The sequence below is a fragment of the Hemiscyllium ocellatum genome, chromosome 40 (genome assembly GCF_020745735.1).
Source record: "Hemiscyllium ocellatum isolate sHemOce1 chromosome 40, sHemOce1.pat.X.cur, whole genome shotgun sequence".
Taxonomy (NCBI): Eukaryota; Metazoa; Chordata; class Chondrichthyes; order Orectolobiformes; family Hemiscylliidae; genus Hemiscyllium; species Hemiscyllium ocellatum.
The window spans coordinates 32618946-32644592 of NC_083440.1; the positions used below are offsets into that span (position 1 = coordinate 32618946).

Sequence of the window (25647 nt, forward strand, 5' to 3'; positions counted from 1 at the left end):
GGCAGCCTGAAACTGACCTGTAAAACCAGCGGGTTCAATCTTGGCAGCTACTGGATGGGCTGGGTCCGCCAGGTTCCCGGCCAGGTCTGGAGTGGCTGGTTAACTACGATAGTCCATCCAGCAATTACTATGCACCAGCGATTAAGAATCGATTTACTGCGTCCAAAGACAATTCAAACAACATTTTCGCGTTGGACATGACTAACCTGAAGATCGAAGACACCGCCATCTATTACTGTGCAATATACTACAGCTGGAGTGACACTGCAATTATGATCAATACAAAAACCTATTCAACCTCCATTGTTTGAAACTAGTCAGTGATTACTTCTACAAACCGTCTTAACTTGCAGTGCAGTATTAGTTCTGTGGGGTTTTATGCCAGTATCACTATTTAATTTGTAAAAGTGTTGGGTAATTGTGATACACCAGTTGGGGATTTTGAGAATCAGCTCATGTGTTACTCTGTGAAGTATAAAACAGTATTAAAATTTATCAAGAATGATCAGAATTCACTAGCGCAATTATGTGATGAAGATTTATCGTGACTTTATTTTGCCTGTGGTTGTGAAAATTTAAAATGATGGTAGATTTTTGAATTGTTTTATGCAGAGCTAGTTATTGTGCGACCCAGTCCAGAGAACGTAACACTGTGACTATCTTGATTACTGGGGCCAAGGGACCATGGTGACAGTGACTTCAGGTAAGAACTTTGAACTTTCTTGGTGACTTTATAAAAACTTTCTATTCATGTGACTAATTTCTGAATTAAATGAAACTCAGGTTCTGTGCTGAGTTTGGTTTGGTTCGGATTGATTTTTGTTCAGACTGATTATAGACTTCAGTTAAGGCTCAGCAAATAGTTAAAATGGTGATGATGGAGACAGTTGCTCGGTGTATCTCTTTTTTTTGATGAGATGGGCATCCTATGTGGCTAGGTTACTTGAAACACCTAATGTCTCTTAATCAGTCAGCTATAAATAATATTTAATGTCAGTGACACCCTGACTGTTAGTTTTGTTATCAACAACTAACCCTAAGAATTCAAAGATGTTCAAGATATTACCAAACATGACTAAAATATGCTAAAATATCATTATTCATTTCTTGAATATATGTTCTTACCATGATTATATTATCTCATTTATTTTGTTAATTTTGTTGATGACAAGCAGGTTAGAAACTGTCATAAAAGTTTCTTGCGGTGCTATATTGCATTCTGTTGATTAGATTCTGAGTTTGTTTTACCTGATTCTGTTGAATTGAGTTGATTGGATTCTGACTTTGTTTTTACTTGGTTTTGTTGAATTGTGTTGATTGGCTTTTGAAATTTGTGTTATTTGATTCTGTTGAATTGAATTGGTTGGATTCTGATTATGTTTCATTCAAATCTGTTGTTTTGAGTTGATTGGATTCTGATTTTATTTTCCTTGATTCTGTTGAATTGTGTTGATTGGATTCTTATTCACTTTGTGAAATTGATCTGTGTTTTCATGCTTTCTGAATTGGTGTTTTCTTTCTGGTGAGGAGATTGACTCTCTGGATTACTTTTCATTACCAATATTTGTGAAGTTCTTTTGTTTTTCATGAATCATTTCTGCATTTGTTAAACTTACATGACACATTTTTCTCTGCTTGATTGAAAACATTACATCCGTTTGTAACGGTCTGAAAAACAACTTAATGCAGAAACCCGGAAGTGTGAGAAATGAAAAAGTATGAGTTTTTGATGCATTGACTTTAAAAAAACTCCGTTCTAATTGTAAACTAACTGAATTTTGTTTTGTGTAGCCTCATTAAAAATAAAATTTGGGACTAAAATCTGAAACTGCAGAATTGATCAGATTACGTAATTGAAACTAACTTAAAATTATAACGTGGTAATATTTGTCCATTCAGTAATTTTGTTTTGACCATGAAGTGATTAATCAATATATGCCTTCAGCCCCACTCTACTGTGCGCTGCACAAGATTGTCATGATCAGGAAGGGTGTGCAGGTTGGAAATAAATTGAACTATTGCCAGAAACGTTACAGTTTTAAGTGTTAAATCCCCTCACAAACAAGGTTGCTGTTATGACTTGTTATTTCTATTCAATTTAATCATTACTTTGCTTGATTCTGAGCAACTTTGTTAGACTTCAATTTGTTTTTTTGTGTGAGGTTGCATCATGTTCTTGGTTCTGTTGAAATTGTTTGCAGAGCTAGTTCTGCTGCAAACACACCGTATTGTGATCTGGTGATCGTTGATCTGTTGAGGAGGGACTGTGCTTGTGTAACATTAAATGTGTTATATTTGGGAAACCGTTTCTGGTTTTTACATTGTTTTTGCAATGTTAACACGGTTGGTGACAGTGAACTGCTCTTTGCTCATTCAATGCAATCAGCATGCGAGTTAAAATTTCATAAAGTCTATTATTAAGTGAAAGGCAAATCGCAAAGGTTTTAGAAATGAAGGGAAAACAGATACCTTCAGGCGCCATTTTTACTTAAAATAAATAATTAAGGATTAATCTAATCCATGCTTTACAATCCAAATTCGAAACTCAACTATCTAGTTAAATCACAAGGTTTGTCTTTAAACACTTTACAAGTCATAGAGAAATATAAATAGAATTTCAAAAGTCTAATGTTCTAATAGTTCTTGCTCTTGAGCAAAAATGCCATGACTGTGCTATAATTGATCAAGAAACACCTTTCAATTCCGCTGTACCCTACATACATATTTTTCTGGCTGGAAAAGATCATTGGCAAAGACCAATTTGGAAATTCTGCTCAATTCTATGAAGAACAGATCAGTTTCACTGCTTTGCTCAGTTTCACACATAACTTGAATTAATTAGTTGTTATGTCCCTGATTAAACTGGATTTGCAGGATCAAAATAAAACATGAACTGAATCATTTAACCTGCTAGCTGTTCCCAATCTGTGCATTTTAAATAAATAGTTATATTCTACAACAAAATATCAACTGAAGAGTCATTCTTCTGGAAACAACTGCTATAGTGAGTTATGTGACCAAGGCCAAATTTCGAATTAATTAAAGTAATCCAATCATGAACTCGCAGGGCAGCATGGTGGCTCAGTGATTGGCATTGCTGCCTTACAGAAATGCCAATCACTTATGTCAATTTACTTAGACATCTGTTAAAGTGGGCAACTCCAGACAGAAGCATGTTTTCAATTCATACCTTTTTAAACATTTTAGTTCATTAAAAGCAGTTAACAATAACCTTGCCCTAATTCCTTCAACAGAAATGCTTTCCACACTGGAATGCAGTATTGACTTTATGCAGTGCTGTATTGTTCTGTGCTGTATTGTTCTATGTTCTATGTTCTATGCAAAATCTCCACAGTTCAAGGAACACTTTAAGAATATGTAAAAATAATTTAGAGAATAACCGATTTCCTCCAGATCTGTGCTTTAATTGGCGATATTTCCCACCTCAATAATTTTGTTAAATTCAATTACTTATTAAGTTTAGTAACTCAGTGGTTATTTATGTTCATTGTGAACACATTCTCGTTCACATTAATCCACTGGTTAGTTCTTCTGATGAGTATTCAATTACAGTGAATATATTTGACGTGAGGAGTTGAGCAATGTATCCTCTAGGATTAAGTCTGTTGTACAGTTTGTTTCAGTGCTATCTCTGACTAACTTGTCAACGGTCCTGACCATTTGTAAATTGCCCAGTTCGGATACCTGATTCTCAGACAGTTCAATTTCATCTCGCGCTTCAAAACCACTTTTATCTGCCAGAAATACAATATTCGATTAGGTGCCTCAGAATTGAGAGCCCTGACTAAGTTGTTCCAATCAGAACGAACATATCAGGAACAAAATGCAGATAGCAAGAGTTTTGAAATTGGTTGTTGGCAACAAGAGATATTTGACTGAGCGAGGCAGAGGGAAATGTGCTGCATATTTTCTTTGTGCCTCAGTTATGCAGGACATGTTTCGTGGCACAATGCAGAATCAGAATTTTTTTTGCATCTTATTATTTGAAAACCTATTATCAGCGTTTAATGTCACTGGCAACGGTCATATTACACTTCAAAACATTTTAATCTTTTTCAAACTAAGTAGGCCGTCTGGTGCAGCAACATTCACAGGGGAAAGTGGAAGGGAGTTTGAGGTTGGAATCTAGTGACAGAGAATTGATGGCAATGCAATTCCTAGTTTTATTGGTCTGTAGTTCCCATAGAGTTTGAACAATTTGGAGCTGCTGTCAAAGTATTCTTGGATAAATGTTGAAATGTTACTTTCATTGTACAAACATTCTGCAACAATCCCTGTTTGTGGGAAGGTGTTAATAACTAACACGGTTTATGTAATGTCAAAACAGGTGAGCTGTGTTCTCCGTGATAGTGTCGAGTTCATTGTGTTCAGGTCTGTTGTGAAGTTATAGTAGGGTCCCTGATTCTGTGCCAGGTGGCCTGTGTTCAGTTACAACCTGTTAGAGAGGTATGTAACACCACCTCTTATCAGGTTACTTCAGTTCAAGAAAGCAGATTGTGATGTTTTGGTGTTTGTTGGAATTCCACTCACAGAGGCTAGTGAAATGTATTCAATCGCTGTCCTGACTTGCGTCTCTTAGATATTAAACAGGAGTTTGGTGGTTAGCAGCTTTTTCCAGATCAATATTTGTTCACAAGCTTTTGGGCATCACTAGATGGGGTTAATGGAGTAAGTGCTCAAAGAAATCTCAGCTTTTGACTTGCTGTTCTAACGATATCATTTATAACTAATCCAGAATGAATCATTTTCGAAGTATATTTGATGAGATTATGATTAGGCTGTTTTACTTTATATTAAACCAGTGCTGTAGCTGAATTTGATTGTTCGGTACGGTGAGGGTTCCGCTGAACCCAACACTTGCAGCAGATGGTGATAGCTTTTCAGTTGGTCTTCCATTGCTATCTCAGACCATCCAGTACCTCTGCTAAGAATTCTGTTTCCAACAGGAGTCAAGCCAACGCAATCACTTTTTATCTCAACAGGTGTGAGCTCTTGTGCCAAAAACATGAAAACAATTTGGTGAAGAAGGGGTCTTTGGATGCGAAAGGTTAACTTTGCCTTCTCTTCGCAGGAGCTGCCAGACCTGCTGAGTTTCTTGAGAAGTTTCTGTCTTTATTTTGGTTTTCTAGCATTTAAAGTTTGTTGTTTCATTGTAAAACGTTCTGTTCGATTAAACACGTTCTTCAGAAAAAAGATGCATTTGAACAAATTGCGAATGTTCAGAGATATTATTGAATTTGAGCGCCCTGATCTCGAGCTGTAGTTTCACAAGAAACTATTATGAAGTAACAACACACTGCAGAGTGCAGTGGTTGCTGTAATTGGGTGGAAGTTATTTTGATCACGCAAATAGAGAATGTCAATGATCCCGTTCCAAATAATCAACAGAAGTTTTTTTTTAAAGCATGTGTGAAACAATTAATTTGTTGAAATATTTTAATAAAAAGTATTCACGGCCAGTGCTAGCTTAATGAATGACACAATGATAGGAAGGTAGGAACAAGAGGAGGGCACTCAGACCCTCGAGCTGTTCCACCACTTACTTAGATCATGGTGCATCTGTGAGCTCAATCCACAGGTCTCCCTTTGGCTCAAACTCTTTAACACCTTTGTTTAACAAGCAAAAACTATCCCAGATTTACTGATTCGACTGCCCATAACAAAGGGAGACACCATTTCTGAAAGACATTTCTGTGAGTACTGTGACACAATGAGGCTGGAATTAATTGCTCATGAAAGTAAACTTTAAGTCTCTGACAATTTCCAAGTGAAACATCCCAATCATCATATTTCATTAATTTAACACTATACTTCCCTGGAATAAAGAAATATAATGTGTGATTGCCTTGCTAAAAATGAGGAGAAAGTGAGGACTGCAGATGCTGGAGATCAGAGCTGAAAATGTGTTGCTGGAAAAGCGCAGCAGGTCAGGCAGCATCCAAGGAGCAGGAGAATCGACGTTTCTGGCATGAGCCCTTCTTCAGGAAGGGCTCCTTGGATGCTGCCTGCTCCTTGCACGCTGTCTGACCTGCTGCGCTTTTCCAGCAACACATTTTCAGCAGTTGCTATCAATGAGGGAAGCTTCATTCCTATTATATGATTAAGAAATAGCTCTGTTCATTCAGTGAAAACACAGTCAAATCACACAAAAAGAAACCATGATTTGGAGATGCCGGTGCGGGACTGGGGTGTACAAAGTTAAAAATCACACAACGCCAGGTTATAGTTCAACAGGTTTAATTGGAAGCACACTAGCTTTCGGAGCGACGCTCCTTTATCAGGTGATAGTGGAGTGTCGCTCCGAAAGGTAGTGTTGTGTGATTTTTAAAAAAGGAAACCATGTCATCTTGCATAGACACACAAGTGTCTCAAGAAATTTTCAATTCTTCCAGTGGTTGTTTCAATCTCGAGACAGGTGTGGAAGTGTCAGACTTTTGATATCGCCTTGAGAAACCAGTTGTCATCAGTCTATTTGAATTGCTGAAGTTTGTGTGGTATTAGCACATTCACAGCGCTGTTAGGAAGTGAGTCCCATGGCTGTGATTGAGGAAGAGGAAACGGGCCAGGAAATAGTTGAGAGTCAAGCTGAAGTCTGATTTGGAGGAAAGCTTTACATGCATGTGTGCCCTTATCCTCAAGGATCACAATTTTGGAATATGCTGCCGAAGGGACATGTCAGCAAGCAAAATGGAAGCTGAAGAAGGCATCTCAGCCTCTCTAGAAGGCTATTCCATTCATGGGATCATCATTAATCGTGCTGCTCACCAGTCTTCCCAACACTCGATAACATTGAACCTGATTGTTTACTGATCAACAAAACAATTATGAATTCTTTTGGAATTCTCCACCACAGAAATTCATAGATTCAAGACTCATAGATTCTTGAAAGCGTTGTCTCAAGTATCTAGTATGTTGAAGGTGTTTGGCACCTGTACCTTCATTGGTCAGAGCACTGAGTGCAGGAGTTAGGGCTTCATGTTGTAACTGTCCAAAACATTGGAATGAACTGCCAGAGGAAGCGGTAAGTGCAGAGATCGGTCCCACATTTAGAAGACATTTGAACAGCTACAGGAACTGGATAGGTCTGGATGGATATGGGCCAAAGGCAGGCAAGTGGAATGAGTTTAATTTGGGAACTCTGGTCAGCATGGATGGGCTGGACCAAAGGAACTGTTTCTGTGCTGTACGACTTTATGACTCACTGACTTTATGGTGGAGTAGGCTCAAAGTTGGAAGGTGGTGAGCAAGTGAGGGGCTAGATTGGGCATGTTGGAGACTTTGGGCTGGTAGGCTGGTTGGCTGGCTGCTGGGTAAGCTTGTGTGCACTCTGTCTGGCAAGGTGGCATCAAGGTAAATGGTAATGGTCACAGGATAATTTGGTCGAATTGTGCTTGGTAGGTGAGGGGTAGTTTGAGCTGAAATGCAGGAGGTCTGTCTTTGCCAGGCTGGTTTATGGAGAGGTGGGCAGGATGCCAGACTGGTTAGTGTGGAGGTGGGCAGAGTGCCAGGATGTTTCAGGGGTGGAAGGTCACTGGAATGAAGTGACAGGTGGACGTGTTGTCAAAATGCAAAGCTCGGAGTCTGGCAAAATGGTAGGTTGTAAAGCACAGATGCCAAAGGAGCAAGGATGCAATGTGCACAGGTTGTCTTGGCTAAGATGAGAGGTCAGTGATCAAGGGCTGAGGTCATGTCTTGGGTAGTGGGCTTTTGTCAGAGGTTGTGAAAATGATGGTGCCAGGTCCAGTCAGGGCCAGATTCGCCATGGGCCAGGTGCAGGGTGGCAGGAGTGTAAATGACTGAAAGGAATTGAAATCATATGTCCATCTGGAATATAGAATATAGAACATTACAGTGCAGTACAGGCCCTTCAGCCCTCGATGTTGCGCTGACCTGTGGAACCAATCTGAAGCCTATCGATCCTATACTATTCCATTTACATCCTTATGTTTATCCAATGACCTTTTAAATGCCCTTAAAGTTGGCGAGTGTACTATTGTTGCGGGCAGTGCGTTCCATGGCCCTACTACTCTCTGAGTAAAGAAACAACCTCTGACATCTGTCATCTATGTCCTCTCCTGCTAGCCATCACTATTCAAGGAAAAAGACTTTCACTGTCCACCCTCTGTTTATCTTTTATGTCTCAATTAAGTCACCTCTCAACCTTCTTCTCTCAAACAAAAACAGCCTCAAGACCCTCATCCTTTCCTTATTAAACCTTCCCGCCATACCAAACAACATCCTGGTAAACCTCCTTTGAACTCTTCCAAAGCTTCCACATTCTCTCTATAATGTGGTGACCAGAACAGTACACAATACTCCAAGTGCAGCCACACCAGAGTTTTGTATAGCTGCAACCTAACCTCATGTTTCTGAAACTCAGTCCCTCTATCGATGAAAGCCAGCACAAAGTATGCCTTCTTAACAACTCTATCAAACTAGCTGGCAACTTTTAGGGATCTACGTACATGGGCACCGAGATCTCTCTGCTCATCTACACTACCAATATGGATTGCCTTGGATGTGTTTTGTGTGATAGGAGTTGTGTGTTGTGGGCATGAATGGGTGTATAGCAGGGTAGGGTTTGTCAATGTGAGTGGAAATTTAGGTCTAGGCAAAGTAAGTGCAGTGGTTAGTCTGAGAGATGAGGTTTGGTGGTGAACTGCGTATCAGACTGATAGTTATTAAAGTTAAAGATTATTTGTTCATTTCTCAAATCATATTTACGTAAATACTCAGCTGTAACACTCCAAAGTCTCTGAAACTTAATGGTCCTCCATTTTTCAGAGGCCTCCAGAATTCAGATCATTGTAAATGAGATGTTTCAACTTCCAGACAATTGGCCTGAGTTCAGCCGTGACAGCCGTCCTCCCCGTCCCAGTGCTCAGCTCCTGCCTGTGCTGCTGCTGCTGCTGCTGCAGTGACCTTCCTCCCAGAGAGAACATTCTGCCTTGCATTGATAAGTGAGGAAGGCTCACTGGACCTGATTTCCAAGTATGGGGACGGCAAACACGAGGGGACACAACTTTAAAGTGAGGGGAGATAGGTATAAGACAGATGGCAGAGGTAGTTTCCTTACTCATTTAGTAGTAAAGGTATGGAATGCTTTGCCTGCAATGGTCGTAGATTCGCCAAGTTTAAGTACATTTAAGTTGTCATTGGACAGGCATATGGATGTACATGGAATAGTGTAGGTGGGATGGGCTTCATATGAGTATGTCAGGGCAGCGCAACATCGTGGGCCGAAGGGCCTGTACTGCGCTGTACTGTTCTATGTTCTATGATTCATTCTGATTTCTCTCCGGGGGTACTGCCAGCTGTTGGGTATTTCCAGCAGCACGGTAGCTAGTGGACCGGCACGCTGGTTCTGTGGTTAGCGCTGCTGCCTCACAGTGCTAGGGACTCGGGTTCCATTCCAGCCTCGGGTGACTGTCTTTGTGGAGTTGGCACTTTCTCCCCATATCTGTGTGCATTTTCTCCCACAGTCCAAATCTGTACAAGCTGGGGGAATTGCAAATGTTGTGTTCAGTGTTTGGGAGTTTCGGTGCATTAGTCAGGGTTAACTGTAGCATAATAGGGTAGGGGAATGGGTCTGGATGTGCTTCTTTTCAGAAGGTGGGTTTGGACTTGTTGGGCCAAATGGCCTGTTTGCACACACTGTAGAATTTCGATGAATCTGCATTTCCTTGGTGGGATCAGGATGTTCTTCTTCCTAAATGATATGGCAATGGTCAAGGTCGAGGGCATGTTTCTAAAGAGGGAACCAATGATTAGATTAGATTACTTACAGTGTGGAAACAGGCCCTTCGGCCCAACAAGTCCACACCGACCCGCCGAAGCGCAACCCATCCGTACCCCTACATTTACCCCTTACCGAACACTACGGGCAATTTAGCATGGCCAATTCACCTAACCCGCACATCTTTGTGACTGTGGGAGGAAACCGGAGCACCCGGAGGAAACCCACGCAGACACCGGTAGGACGTGCAAACTCCACACAGTCTGTCACCTGAGGTGGGAATTGAACTCGTGTCTCTGACGCTGTGAGGCAGCAGTGCTAACCACTGTGCCACCGTGCCGCCCACACTGATCATGATCAGCAACTGGTAGGAAACAAAAATAAACTCCAGTTATGCTGTAGACTTCAGCGGGAGCATACTGGCAAACGGTTACAGCTGAGGATACATTTGAGTAACTGATAAGGTCAAATTAACAGAAACTAACATGATCAATTGGTCATTCTATTGTAGAGACACCATCTGCCTCCACGCTGTATGGCCTGGTCTCCTCCTGTGAGGAGCACAACACCGATTCTACAATCTTTGGTTGTTTGGTGATGGACTATTCCCCTGACGTCACTAAGGTAACCTGGAAGAAAGGCGTGGAGCTAATCACGGATGGATTGAAGACGTACCCATCAGTGAGAAACAAGAAGGGAACCTACACCCTGAGCAGCCAGTTAACCCTGCCCGGGTCAGCGGTAGATTGCCCCAGCAAAATCTACTGTGAGGTTGAACACAGCGGGTCACACAAGAGCAAAGAAATGCCATGTCTAGGTACGTATTGTGGGAACTGAGATAAACAGTGCATCTGGGATTAATATGAATAAGGCATTATTTATAACCATTTTCACAGAATCACCTTATACAGCACAGGAAAAAGGCCCTTTGATCCATCCAGTTTACGCCTATCAATAACAGCCACCTAACTATTCCAGTCTCATGTGCCAGCACATGATCCATTGCCTTGTGTGACTTGCCCTTGCAAGGATGCATCTCAATACTTCATACTTATTATGAGGGGCTCAGTTTCTACATGACTTATAGGTGCTGAGCTCCAGGCTAACACCACCCTCTGTTTGATTTTGTTTTCCCCTGAGATCCACTTGGAACCTCCTGGCCTTACCTTCACCCTGTGCCCCTGAGGCATTGATCTCTCCATCAAGGGGAAAGGTTTGATCCAGTTTAACCAGTCTATGCCTAAAATAATTCTGGACATCATGATAATCTTCTCCCTAATTCTCCTCTGCTCCAAGGAAAACCCCTGTCTATCTCATCTAGTTTCATAACTAAAGCCCTCCAACCCAGGCAACATCCTGGCAAATCTAATCAATACTGCCTTCAGTGTAATCACATTTCTTCGATAACGTGCACACAACGCTTCAGTATGGCCTAACCAGTGTTCTATTAAGTTCCAGTATCATCCCCCAATTCTTCATTGTTAATGTCGAGGCTAATAAAAACAAATATCCTCCCACCTTCTTAGTTTCTTTATCCAGACGACACAATCCTATAGGGGATCGGTGGGTACATGCACCAAAGATCCTCAGGCCTTTCTAGGGTTCCACCATTCAAAATGTCATACCTCACAGATTCTTCTGCCGAATTACATCAACTTACATTTATCTAGAATAATTTCCAATTGCAACTTCTCTTCACATACAACCAACCCTTTTATATCCTCTTGCAATCTAAAGCCATAATGCTCATTACATACCAACATTACAGTTTTCATTTCATCTGTGAATTCACTGGTTAATCCTCCTAAATCTGAGTCTCAATCATTGGTATGTAAGAGAAATAGCAAGGAAATCAACACCAATCCCTACAGAACACCAGGAGACATAGATTTCCAGTCACGCAGACACCCGATGACTATTATCCCCTGCTCCCATCACTCAGCCAGTTCTAGATCCAATCTGTCAAATTAACTCGGATCCCATTGGCTCTGATTATTGCTATCATTTTTTTTAAGATTCCCTACAGTGTGGAAACAGGCCCTTCAGCCCAACAAGTCCACACCGATCCTCCGAAGAGTAACCCACCCAGACCCACTCCCCTCTGACTAACACACCTAACACTATGGACAATTTAACACGGCCAATTCACCTGGCCTGCACATCTTTGGACTGTGGGAGGAAACCAAAGCACCCAGAGGAAACCCATGCAGACACGGGGAGAATGTGCAAACTCCACACAGACAGTCACCCGAGGCTGGAATTGAACCTGGGACCCTGGTGCTGTAAGGCAGCAGTGCTAATCACTGAGCCACCGTGCTGCCCCGTGCCGCGATGTCATCTGGACATCGAGTTATCTCTCTGAAAACTACTATCAAATTGTTACACATGACTTTCTCTCAATAAAACCGTGCTGAAAATTGTTGATTTATCTTCCAAATGAAGACTAATTTCACTTTTCAATAGTTTCCCTACCACTGTGACTAGCTTGACAGATCTGTGTTCTCATTATTTATCCCTTCCTTTGTCCTGCGTAACAGTGCAATGTTGGCTGATCTACACTCACTTGGCACAACTGCTGTGGCCAGACAGTAATTCTAAATTATTGTCAGCGACCCAACCATTTCATCCTTTGCATCGCTAAACTGCTTGGTATACTTTTCATCTGCCCTGGAAATATAACCACTTTTCATTTAGCAAGACAACACAGAACATTACATCATGTGTCCTAATTTCTGAAAGTACATCACAACACCCCTCCATGATTTCTGTTCCCACATTATCCGTCTTACTAGTGAACACTGACACAACCTAATCCTCCGACTCCACTCCAATAATAACACTTAATGGGCATTACTGTTTCCCGAATAATTCTTTTACTACGAATGAGCCTGTAACTTTTAAAAATATTTTCCTTTATTTTGACTGCCATTATTTTCTCATGGTCCCTTTTGCTCTTCTAATTCCTTTGTCTTTCAAACTCCCCTTTGCACGTTCTGTACTCCATACTAATTTCCATTGTTTTGAGATTTCAGGATAGACTGGAAGCCTCCCTTGTTTCTCTTTATCTCACCCTCCATGCCCTTTGGTGTCCAGAGCCCGCTGCATTCTTGGTCCCATTCAGTGGCTTCCTGGGAAATGTCCTCCCTGTGATTTTCCTATCTCTTTCTTAAATGTGTCACACTGCTCTGACTCAGATTTAACAATAAGTGTCAGCTTCCAGTCCACTCTGGTTAAGTCATTACCTGATCTTACTAAAATTGTCCTTCCCCTTTTCAGAACTTTGGGCCAATTTCTATTCCTTTGCAGTACAATCTGAAATCCAACTGATTTACGATCACTGTCTGCAAAGTGCACCACCATTGATGTTTTACCCACTGGGTCGACTTCATTTCCAAAAGTTAAGTTCAGGTTCACCCCTTTCTTGCAAGGTCTGGATTAAAATTCTCTGTATTAACACATACTTTGTTAAAATATTCTCCTGGGGGCATTTTCAGAATTGTGCTCCCTCTAAACTTTTGACACAATGAATATCCAAGCCTATGCTGAGGAAGTTAAAAACCTCTTTGCTCATTCCCCTATTTAATTAACATTTCTCTGAAATTTGCCCATATATTTGCACTTGGTCTTTCGTGGTCTATCTTGCTCTCCCAGTAGTTATGTTTGCTGTATTTTGGTTTAGAAGTACTGTCCATTTGCCTTTGTTCGAGGAGGTATCCATGATTTCATTTCTCTTTACAGCCTAAAATGCTCTTGTCAGAATTGTGACAGAAGCAACATTCTGTGCCGTAAACCCCCGCCCCCATTGTTTTCCATCTTTCCCTGTCTCGCCAGAAGGCACTAAATCCTGGAATATTGAATAGCCACTCTTGCCCGGCTCTCAATATGTCTCCGTGATAGCAACCACAACATTTCCTCATTTATGGCGATATTTCATCTGCCTTGTTCATTAGACTCTGTCATTAAAACGAATACCATCCAACGTTGCTATCTCCCTTCTGATGTTACCAGCCTATTGTTTCTATGCCTCCTTGACTCCCTTGCTGTGTCCTATAATTTTAGCCTTTCACATTGTCCTGATGATCTTTCTGTGTGGATCCCTGCTTCTCCAGCACTCTGCACAATTATGATTCTTGTATCCATTTACCACAAGAAACCTTGATATATGAGAACTGATTGTATTTGTTACGAAATTCATCAGATAATTTATGCGATGTGTTTCCTAAAGGTACAGGTCCTCTCCCACCAACTCTTCTCCTAACTGTGAGCTCCAGTGAAGAAATCGCAAGCAGCAAGTTTGCAACCATTGTCTGTTCAATCATCGATTTCCATCCGAAGTCAATCTCCGTGAGTTGGTTGAAAAATGGCCGACTCTTGGATTCTGGCTTCTTCACATCTCCCGTGTGTGAGGCGAACGGGAACTTCTCGGTGACGAGTCGGCTGAAGGTCCCTTATGGTGAATGGTACAACAGCGCAGTCTATACCTGCCAGGTCACTCATGAAGACAACATTCAAAGTATAAACATCACTGCACTCCAGGGTAAGAGACACATACTGAGAGAGCTACAAATCACTCTGAACTCTGATGTGAATCAAACACACTAATTTATCAGGCGTAGTAAACAGCAAGGTACAGCTTCTCATTTCCCAACATATCACGTATCTCATTTCAGTTTGAGTGTTACATTAGCATTGCTCATAATTGAACATTTTGGCAAGTCAGAAAAGCATGTTTCCTTTCTGTTGAAGATAGATATATAGACAGTAAGCTTTGTTAAATAGTTTGTTGCCTGACCTTGCTGGGAGAGGCTGAATCCTTGCCTGGTAGTGGCTTCAAGGATAAGTTTGGGGGTGGAGGGGGGATATTGGAGAGATATCTAATTGAAACATAGAAAATACTGAGAGACTGAGGTCGAGTGAACGTGGAATAGATGTTTTGACTGGTAGGCGAGACTAGGACCCAAGGGCACAGTCTCAGGGTCAAAAGGGCACCATTTAGAACTGAGATGGGGAGGAATTTCTTCAGCCAGAGAGTGATGAATCTGTGGAACTTGTTGCTGCAGAGGGCTGTGGAGACTAGGCCATTGTGTATATTCAAGCCAGAGATAGTTCAGCTATTGTTTATTGTGGGGAGAAGACAGTAGAATGACTTTAGCCCAAAACGTCGATTTTCCTGCTCGACGGATGCTGCCTGACCTGTTTTGCTTTTTCAGCAGCATTCTGATCTAAACTCTGGATTGGAAAAACAGCCTTATTCTGATCCTCTATCTTATGATGTTGTGGTCTCAAAATGACGTGGTTAAAATATGCAGTGACCCTTACTTGAAAATAAATCCGAATGCGGTCAATGCTTCATTCCCTGCTCAGGAATGACCTGTTGGCCTTGGACATTGTACATGGATTTTTATCTGGTACTGAGCTCTTTAACTTCATTTATGGGATCAGACCACAGACCAAGTGGGTATCACATTTGATGAACTGGGATAAACGTGATCTCACTGAGCTTCTTTAAGATGCTCTCTGTAAGTAGTAGATGAGGCAGGAGAATAAATTCTGGTAAGAATGCTACAATAGGGATGAATGAACGAGGAACTCGAGACAGGCTGATTTAGCCTGGTTTAGGGTGGTGATGTTTACACAGTGGGTAGTGGATGTCTATAAAATTAGTGTACATTTCCATCACGTTTGTAGATTAATTTAAGACGCTTTTGTTTGTTTTTTTCTCTCCCCTGCTCGGTGAAGAAATTTAAAAAATGCAGCTTGGTAAATAAAGTAAAAGTACAGACCAGTCATGAAATAAATGAATGGAGGGAAAGACGTAAGGAGATGGGTGTCCTTCTTGATATCCCATGCTGTACTCAGTGTCTTGTTTTCAGATCTACTCCAAAGTCAGCCCACGAGGAACAATGACATAAATTAGAGAATGACATCACACCAATAACGCAAAGTATTTTTGATCACGTTAAATATAATGAACAGAATTTCCATGGATATTCCCCGCTCCTGTAACACTTTAGATCACTGCAAAGAGAATAATTATTATTTATTATAATTTGTCCGAAATTTGGGATGTGATTTGGCCGTCAGCGTGACCAGCAGCACTTGCACCTAAGGGTTATGAACATGGAATTGAACTCATTATATTCAGATTACTCTTGTCACAAGTATCAATAGATCGTCTTAAGTGAGAGACAAACTCTGAAAGAATGGTAATTCCATGGGTTACATAATGGTGTCTTCGATGATTTTACCTTTTTTCACAGATTTCACTTGTTACAAAGTCAGTGTTCTTTAGGAATAATTACACAGGGTATGTCATAGGTAATCACAAATGCTTTCACAAATCAAAATACATCAACAATAGTAAGCATCATTTCAGCAATAGTTGGAGTTGCCTTTTTGAAGGTGGTGTCTTCACCCTGTGAAGAAGTAATCTGAAGATTGGGTGTTTGTATCATAAAGGGGCATTTTTCATTGACTTTGATTTTTGTTTCATAGAAGATACCGAGTGTCACCCTAACACCGTTAAAATCCTCCTACCGCCAGTAGAACAAGTCTTACTGGAGGCGATGGTGACGTTAACCTGCGTTGTGTCCAATCTTCCTTCTGGAGTCAACGTGACCTGGAAACAAGAAAAGAAGCCTCTGAAATCAGAGATTGCTGACCAGCCTGGACAGAATCCCGACAGCGTGATCAGCAAATTAGCCATTTCTACTGAAGCCTGGCTGAGTGGCGTTACTTTTGAATGTGTGGTGTACCATCAGAATCTACCGACTCCGCTGAGAGACTCCATCCACAAGGAGAACGGTGAGCGGTGAGATTAAAACACAAAGCATCACATGTGGAATCCAGATCCAGTTACATCAATGGCAGGCTTTGACTGGTAATGAACAAACACCGTTGGGAGCATTAATGATGCATCTGAAGGCAGGATAGCTAAGTAGCTGATTAAGAAAAAGATGGACCAAAGGATATTGTATTCTGATTAAGTCAGATAAGGTGGGAAGAAACCTGGGTTGTGATGTCACCATCAGCAATGACAGTTGGACAGAATGCCCTTGTTGTGGGCTGGAAACATGGAGGCAACTTTCACATTAAACTTTACTTTTTTTACTGAACAGAATGTGTACCATACTACTCCTTTAGAAAATGAAAGTGAATAAATCCCAAATTTAAAATGGCATATTTTAATATTTAGTGTAATTGTGATATTGGTTCAGGATGTTTTTGGTTGATTTATATTTGTCTCAAATATTCTGCAGTGATTAATCCGCTGGAGCCATCAGTGTCGGTCCTCCTGTCACCAACAGAAGAAATCTCCGCTCAGAGGTTTCTCTCCCTCACCTGTTTAGTGAGAGGTTTCTCCCCCCGAGAGATCTTCGTCAAGTGGACAAACAATGACAAGCAGGTGAATCCCAGTAACTACAAGAACACCGAGGTGATGGCGGAGAGTGACAACACCTCATTCTTCATCTACAGCCTGTTATCCATTACAGCGGAGGAGTGGGCTAGCGGTGCTTCTTACTCCTGTGTGGTGGGACATGAAGCGATTCCATTGAAGATCGTCAACAGAACAGTCGATAAATCCAGCGGTAAACCGAGTTTCGTAAACATTTCACTTGCACTGATGGACACTATCAATTCATGTCAATAAAAATCTCAAAGTTGCATTTAATAATTCAACAGAAGTAATAAAGTTTTTTTTCCCTCCAGTTGTGAGGTAAATACTGAATTAGTTGTTTCTCACTCTGACTTACACTGCATCGGTGTAGTTAAAGTGGATTACTAACTGGTCGAGGACAAGTGTCTTGTGCAGTTAATGTTCTCTGCTCAGATACACCCTGGGTCAGAGACAGAGTAAAGCTCACTCATTGCAGGATTTCGCCAAGTCCCTTATCCATCTTAATTCCCTCTGTGACAAAATCTGACAATGTCCATTTTATGTCAAGGGTAGAGCACGAGTTTTGAACTTGGTGTTCTTGATTCTCCTAATTGGACATTCTTACAAAATTCATGTCAGTTTTCAACTGCCACATTGCGCCAATTGGAAATGTAAATTTAAGACACTTTAAAATTAAATTTGATTGGAACATAACAATCGTAAAGAGTGCAGAACAGTTTGAATGTAACCTTTATTTCTGGGGAACTGCCAGGGATCTTGCGCCAGCGCATGAGTTGACAGAATGTATCTTCACTTTCACACCAAAGAGAATCGACAGATAAGTTGTCATGGAGCAGAGGGGAGGGGAACGATGAAAGGTCTGTCCTCTTGCTCCCTGTGCAGAGTTTTCATGGTAGATGTCCTCTGTAATGTAACAGGAACAGTCAGCTTCTTGCTTACTGTCCAAAGATTGAACATTTCCATGCAAAATAATACCTTTGAAACACGTTGGACACGCTTGGCTCTGTTAACAAATGATTAGCATTGATTCCCATAATCCAAAACTGGTGTTTGCATCGTCCCGGTTTGAATTCGATAGTTTTGTCTCAGTTTTCTGGAGCACATGGGATCAATTCTGGTATTCGAATACCTGATATCATTTTGTTTCACATACAGAACACAAGTAGACATTTTCTAATCAACATATTCAGGAATGTTATCTCTGGGGCAGTGGGGATTTGAACTCATGCCTTTTCTCTCAGAGACAGAAATTGTATCACTTCAACAGAAGAGTTGCTCATAAAACGCTTATCTCTCCACAACGATGGGAAATGTTTCCTACAACATCAAGGTCAAATCTAATTATGGGCAATCCATTGAAATTAGAACAATAAATTAGAATAATAAAAATTGCAGTCTGGTATAAGAACAGATACAGAAAGATGATCACAAATACACCTGTAATGACACATATATGGGCTCTCACGTAACGACACATATTTGTGTGCACACTCAAATATGCATATAGATAAGATGTCACACATGCATACTCGCACAGAGCCACACATGCAAGTGGTACTTGAACACTCACCTAAGCTCATACAAAAACTCACATACACCGAAAGAAAATTGTTTGCACAAATGAACAGGGGTACTCACACATAACCATGAGAAATATAGACACACGGTAACACACAAATGGGCATGAATACATATACATTCATACAGCACAATGCGTACAGACATGCACGCATGAACACACAGATACAAATTCCGAAAAATGTCCTCCCACATGTCAACTCATACAGGCACGTAAGTGCACAGAAATAAATATTAATATCATTATTTTCCCATTTTCAGAATCACAAACATACGATGACAGAGGCAGCTTAATTAGTTATTTTTAAACCACATTGATCAGCATGTATACAATGTCACACGTACACACAAATTCAGAGTCTCACATGCAGACACACAAGTGCATAGATCAACAAATAGAGGGGCGTTTATTAAATAAGGATAATGGGCACAAGCATCAGCAAGCATCCACACACAGTAACACAAACAAGCTTCTCAGGAGATGGTTTGGGAAAGATTGCCACACAAGCAAACATCACCATATAAATATAAACATCCATCAAAACATAACATTGCATGCTAACATTTATTAAGCATAAACATGAAAATAACCTAGTTTAGGTAGGAACTGAAACAGACACAGAAGCACACATTTTAGATAGCACTAATGAAAGTGAGCACTCACAAAGACATTACAAGATAAGCATAGGCAGCAACAAAATGGCATATTAGCATGATGATGCTGACACAATGTGAAAAGACCAAAATTTCGGTGCACAAACACATGAGCACACCAGCAGTAAAGGAACAGGAATATGTTTATTCATGCACAGACTCCAACATGGGCAAGAGGGAAGGAAGAGACTCTCATAACCACATACACATTAAAGGGAAACCAAACACACCAAGCAATAGGTCAAATATATTAAGGGACACATGTACAAAAACTTACTCCTAAATATACAGATCCTACAAACAAAAATATGAAGCAATGCCCTGACTGTGATGTCACTTATATTCACGATTTGCCAAGCAATTGGTCACCAATACATAAAGGTGAGAATCACATTTGAACTTTTATTCAGTGATGACCACAATTTTCAACTGAAGTGCTGTCACAGCCTATATTTAAAATATAATGATATAATTAAAATAATCATTTGTAATAAGCATTCCTCAAATAATAATATCCTTAACTGATAGATTAAAAGAAAAATAATTTAAAACGTTCTGACGTGGACAATGAAGAAAGAACATGTGCAGTTAGTATTTGTAATTTCTTGCTGAGAGTCAATAATGCACTGATGGATAGAGATAAGAGTCACACTTGAGAAATACCTGACTGCTTTATGAAGATGTAATGGTCTCTAATTACATGACTTGGATGCACATAGATCGATCTGGATCAATAAATGATCTAAATGCGTTCTCTCGGCTTTATATTCATAGATTCAATAGATCGCACTTGGATTGAAGACTATGACGATGATAACAGCAACATCTGGACAACTGCTTCCACGTTCATCACCTTGTTCTTCCTGAGTATTTTCTACAGCGCTGCCGTCACACTGGTGAAGGTGAGAATAATCACATCTTTCTCAGGCCAAGCAGCCCAATATGTTTTGTGAAATCTCTAAGTGTACCATTGTATAAACATTAAATCTGAAAGTCCCTGATCATAAATATCTGCGTCATTGCTTTATCTCTCTTTTCCAGGTTAAGTGAATGAATTGTGGATCCCCTTGATTTTCCTGATCTGCTTATCAAGGTCTCTGAATTCCCAATCTGCAATCTGTCCTGTTGCTGACTCTAACAGTGAGATCACTTCAGTTTATCAGTGTGTAACTGACAATTATTGATGGATTTTCGTTTTTACTTTGATATCTTTGAGATGGTTGTGGTTGGAAGAATTTGTAGTTTCCCTGTTGTTTGAAGCCCATTTGTTTTGTTTTTATTTGTTCCTTACTCAGAATGGTTGCCTACCCTTTCTGATGAGCCTTTGTATTCCCTTTCTTGTGACTGTTACTGATGTACAGAAAATTCCCACCTCACAGCGCATGTGTTCTCGTCTCAATGTGGCGACCAGCCATTATATTCACTTCTGTTAGCTTTTACATCAACTTTTTGGATAAAAATGCTTTCTGAAATGGTTAATAAATCTCGAATGAATATGCACTAAACTTGAGTTTGCTTCATTCTTTCTTCAAGGCCAGTCAGTAATCATATATTTTCCCACATCCGACTCCTGTCCCAGCCAAATACTTTCACTTGTTCTGTTTGGTTGTGTTTCATACAGTCATTTAGTTTAATGTTGCGCTGCCATGCAGCCCACTAATGTAAATACATCTTTCACACGATATGCATGATGGAACATTCCAGAGGCAGAATGATTAGAGAACATTTCCTCTTATGCACCAAGATCACGGCCTCGGGTCACGTAATGATACAAATTAGGAGCTTTGCTCCACCAGAAGCCTATAAAAGGCAGGCAAAGGAGTTTGAAAGTTTACTCTATACCGTCTAAACTACATGTACTCCCAATGTTCGGACAACCTGGGTTAGTAATGCATAAATCGCCACCTAAATCGCCCAAAGAAACATTCATCAGCCAAAAATGTCAACGCTCAGTCAGTAGTCAGACACAACACGTGCACAATCCAAGGGCGGATTCTCAGAACTGGAGATTTTCTCACACAAAAATCTCATGGAGCAGAATTCCTGGGATCTATTTGACACACCACACCTGTCAAATCCCAGGGAATGAGACTGAGATCTATCTGATACAGGGATATTACTGAACAGCAACCCTCAATAATAATAAATCAGAGGTCGATGTTGATCAGACAAGGCCCTGAAATATTCAGCCATTGGGATCTATATGTTCAAGCACAGGTTAAAACAACAAGGACTCCAAACACTGAACTCTGAGAACGTACACGATAAAGCAACCTATATTCTGAAACAGCAAACACCCGTTAAGAAGTACAAAACAGCGGGTTAGATTAAGGGAAGTTACTCCGAAAGTTATAGAGAGATGGCTGACAATGAGGGGGAGTGGGAGGAACAGTGCAGGGACACCCTGCGGTCATCCTCCTCAAGAACAAGTATACCGTTTTGGATACTTGTGGGGGAATGACTTACCAGGTGTAAGCAACGAGGTTCAGGCCTCTGGCACGGAGCCTGTCCCCGTTACTCAGAAGGGAAGGGTGGAGAAAGGTAGAGCGATTGTTATTGGGGACTCAATAGTATGGGGCACAGATAGGCGGTTTTGCTGGGGCGATAGAGACTCACGATTGGTATGTTGCCTCCCAGGTGCAAGGATACGTGATGTCTCTGATCGTGTTTTCCGGGTCCTTAAGAGGGAGGGGGAAATTATGATGCGGTGAGGCATGACTTAGGATGCGTGGATTAGAAAAATAGGCTTCAAGGGAAGAACACAAATGATATGAGGAGATTGTTCAAGGAACAGCTAATGGGTGTCCTTGATAAGTATGTACCAATCAGGCAGGGAGGAAAGGGTCTTGTGAGGGAGCCGTGGTTTAATAAGGAATTGGAATCCCTTGTCAAAGGGAAGAGTGCGGCCTATGTAAAGATGAGCCGTGAAGGTTCAGTTGGGGCAATTGAGAGTTATAAGGTAGCCAGGAAGGATCTAAAAAGAGAGCTAAGAGCTGCGAGAAGGGGACATGAAAAGTCCTTAGTTGGTAGGATTAGGGAAAACCCAAAGGCTTTCTATAGGTATGTACAGAATAAAAGGATGACGAAGGTAGGTATCGGTCCAGTCAAGGATAGTAGTGGGAAGTTTGCGTGGAGACGGAGGAGATTGGAGAGACACTAAATCAATACTTTTCGTCAGTATTCACTCTGGAACAGGACACTGTTGCTTATGTGAATATTGAGTCACAAGTGATTAGAATGGATGGCCTTGAGGTATGTAGGGAAGAGGTCTGGGGAATACTGGAAAGGATGAAAATAGATAAGTTCCCTGGGCCTGATGGCATTTATCCTAGGATCCTCTGGGAAGCAAGGCATGAGATAGCGGAGCCATTGGCCTTGATTTTTATGTCGTCGTTGTCTACGGGAATAGTGCCAGAAGACTGGAGGATAGTGAATGTGGTCCCCTTGTTCAAGAAGGGGAGTAGGGATAGCCCTAGTAACGATGGGCCAGTGAGTCTTACTTCTGTTGTGGGCAAAGTCTTAGAGAGAATTGTAAGGGATAGGATTTATGAACATCTGGATAGGAATAATGTGATCAAGGATAGTCAGCATGGTTTTGTGAAGGGCAGGTCGTGCCTCACAAACCTTATTGAGTTCTTTGAGAAGGTAACCAAGGGTAAAGCAGTAGATGTGGTGTATATCGATTTTAGCAAGGTGTTCGATAAGGTATCCCATGGCAGGCTAATGCAAAATCTACGGAGGTATGGCATTGAGGGTGCATTAGAGGTTTGGATTAGGAATTGGCTGGCTGGAAGGAGACAGAGGGTAGTAGTTGATGGTAAAGGTTCATCTTGGAGTGCAGTTACTAGCGGTGTTCCACAAGGATCTGTTTTGGGACCATTGCTGTTTGTCATTTTTATAAATGACCTAGAGGAGAGGCGTGAAAGCTGGGTGAGCAAGTTTGCGGATGACACGAAAGTTGGTGGAGTTGTGGACAGTGAAGAAGGATGTGACAGGTTACAGCAGGATAAAGATAAGTTGCAGAGCTGGGCAGAAAGGTGGCAAATGGAGTTCAATGTAGCTAAGTATGAAGTCATTCACTTTGGTAGGAGTAACAAGAAGATGGGTTACTGGGCTAATGGTAGGCTACTTGGTAGTGTGGATGAGCAGAGGGATCTTGGTGTCCATGTACACAGATCTCTGAAAGTTGCCACCCAGGTAAATAGTGCTGTGAAGAAGGTATATGGTGTACTGGGCTTTATTGGTAGAGGAATTGAGTTCCGGAGTCCTGAGGTCATGTTGCAGTTGTATAAGACTCTGGTGCGGCCTCATCTGGAGTATTGTGTGCAGTTTTGTTCACCATACTATAGGAAGGATGTGGAGGCATTGGAACGAGTGCAGAGGAGGTTTACCAGGATGTTGCCTGGCATGGTAGGAAGATCGTATGAGGAAAGGCTGAGGCACTTGGGGCTGTTCTCATTGGAGAAAAGAAGGTTTAGGGGAGATTTGATAGAGGTGTACAAGATGATTAGGGGTTTAGATAGGGTTGACAGTGAGAACCTTTTTCCGCTAATGGAGTCAGCTGTTACTAGGGGAAACAGCTTTAAATTAAGTGGAGGTTGGTATAGGACAGATGTTAGGGATAGATTCTTTACTCAGCGGGTTGTGAGTTCATGGAATGCTCTGCCAGTAGCAGTGGTGGACTCTCCCTCTTTATGGTCATTTACGCGGGCATTGCTTAAGCATATGGAGGTTATTGAGCTAGTGTAGGTTAGGTAGGCTTCGGTCGGCGCAACATCGAAGGCCGAAGAGCCTGTACTGCGTTGTATTTTTCTATGTTCTATGTTCTACGTTAACTTGAACTCATCAAAATAAAAGGAAAGTACTCTGGAAATACAGCAGTGTAGGTAAGACCTGGGCAGACAGAGTGGAGTTTGTTTTTTAAAATTCTTGTTTATATCCAGAATTTACCTTCCACACAATGTAACCTTTTATTTCCCATCACCCAAGTGCCCCATAGTATCTTTATTTTCAGCTACTAACTATCACCAGTAAATTGAATAATTTATGTTCAAAGCCCCTCCCACCACCAAAGCTACGGCAGGAGTTGGAAGAGCTAGAAGGAGATTGGAGTCATTTTTTCTTGTAGTGAAACATTACTGCTGTTCTAACACAAGGTATTTCTGAGGGATGGTCCAGTGAAGCTATGTGGATGGAACTCAGAAATAAAAAGGTCATGGTTACTTTGATGCAATTGTAATAGTCCCCCAGTAGTCAGAGTTAAATTGAGTAACAAATATGTGGAGAAATCTTATTTATATGTAAGAATAATAGGATTGTAATAATCACAAATTTTAACCTTCCAAACATAAAGTGGGACAGTCATGGTCTTAAGAGCTTGGATGGTGAGGAATTTGGTAAGTGATAAAGTCAATTTTCTTCATTAATATGCAGATGTAACTATCACAGAAGCAGCAAACCTGACCTACTCTTGTGATATAAGGCAGGGCAAGTGACTGAATGGTTAGTAGGGGAGCTTTTTGGGGCCGGGGTCATAATTCGATTAGTTTAAAATAGGCGAATCTCTTTGGATTATCTTTAACATTATCTCCAGTTCAGGCAGCATCCTGGTAAACCTTCTTTGCACCCTCTCCAAAGCCTCTATCTATTTCTTATAGCAGGGCGACCAGAACTGGACACAATATTCCAGGTGTGGTCTCACCAGGGACTTGTAGAGCTGTAGCAAAACCTTGCTGCTCTCAAACCCGATTCCCCTGTAAATGAAAGCCTAAACACCATATGCTTTCTGGGGACGGTGTCATATTTCAGGTACTTATGAGCTCTGCCTTGCCTGATCAACATTGACCTCTGATTTATTATTTTTGAGGGTTGCTGTTCAGTAATATCCCTGTATCAGATAGATCTCAGCCTATCTCAGAAGGGGTAAATGTAGGGGAATGGGTCAGTGTTGGGCCGAAGGGCCTGTTTCCACACTGTAAGTAATCTAAAAAAAAGTTAAACTGCAAACTAAATATTGCATCTAATTACGACAAAAAAATTAGCAATTCAATGACATCAAATTGGAAAGGAATGTTGAAATGTAGCCAATTCTGAGGACTACAAGAAGTTGCAAGAGATCATTAATTAATTTATGGTATATTCAAATAATTAGCAAATGAAGATCCACACAGATAAACGTAAGGTGTTACAGCTTGGTAGGAATAATGTGCAGGTCACTTATTCAAAGATGCACGTCTCAGTGAGGGAGACAAACAAAGGG

At 41.1% G+C, this 25647-nt stretch overlaps 1 gene segment (V, D, J or C); it reads left to right on the top strand.

The window, feature by feature from the left end:
* The first annotated feature begins 684 nt into the window (after positions 1-684).
* Positions 685-17266, top strand: LOC132834556 (Ig heavy chain C region-like). The segment is given in 6 exon segments: positions 685-703; positions 10269-10574; positions 13983-14294; positions 16253-16561; positions 17017-17192; positions 17234-17266. Coding segments are annotated over 6 exon segments (1155 nt in total).
* Positions 17267-25647: the final 8381 nt, after the last annotated feature.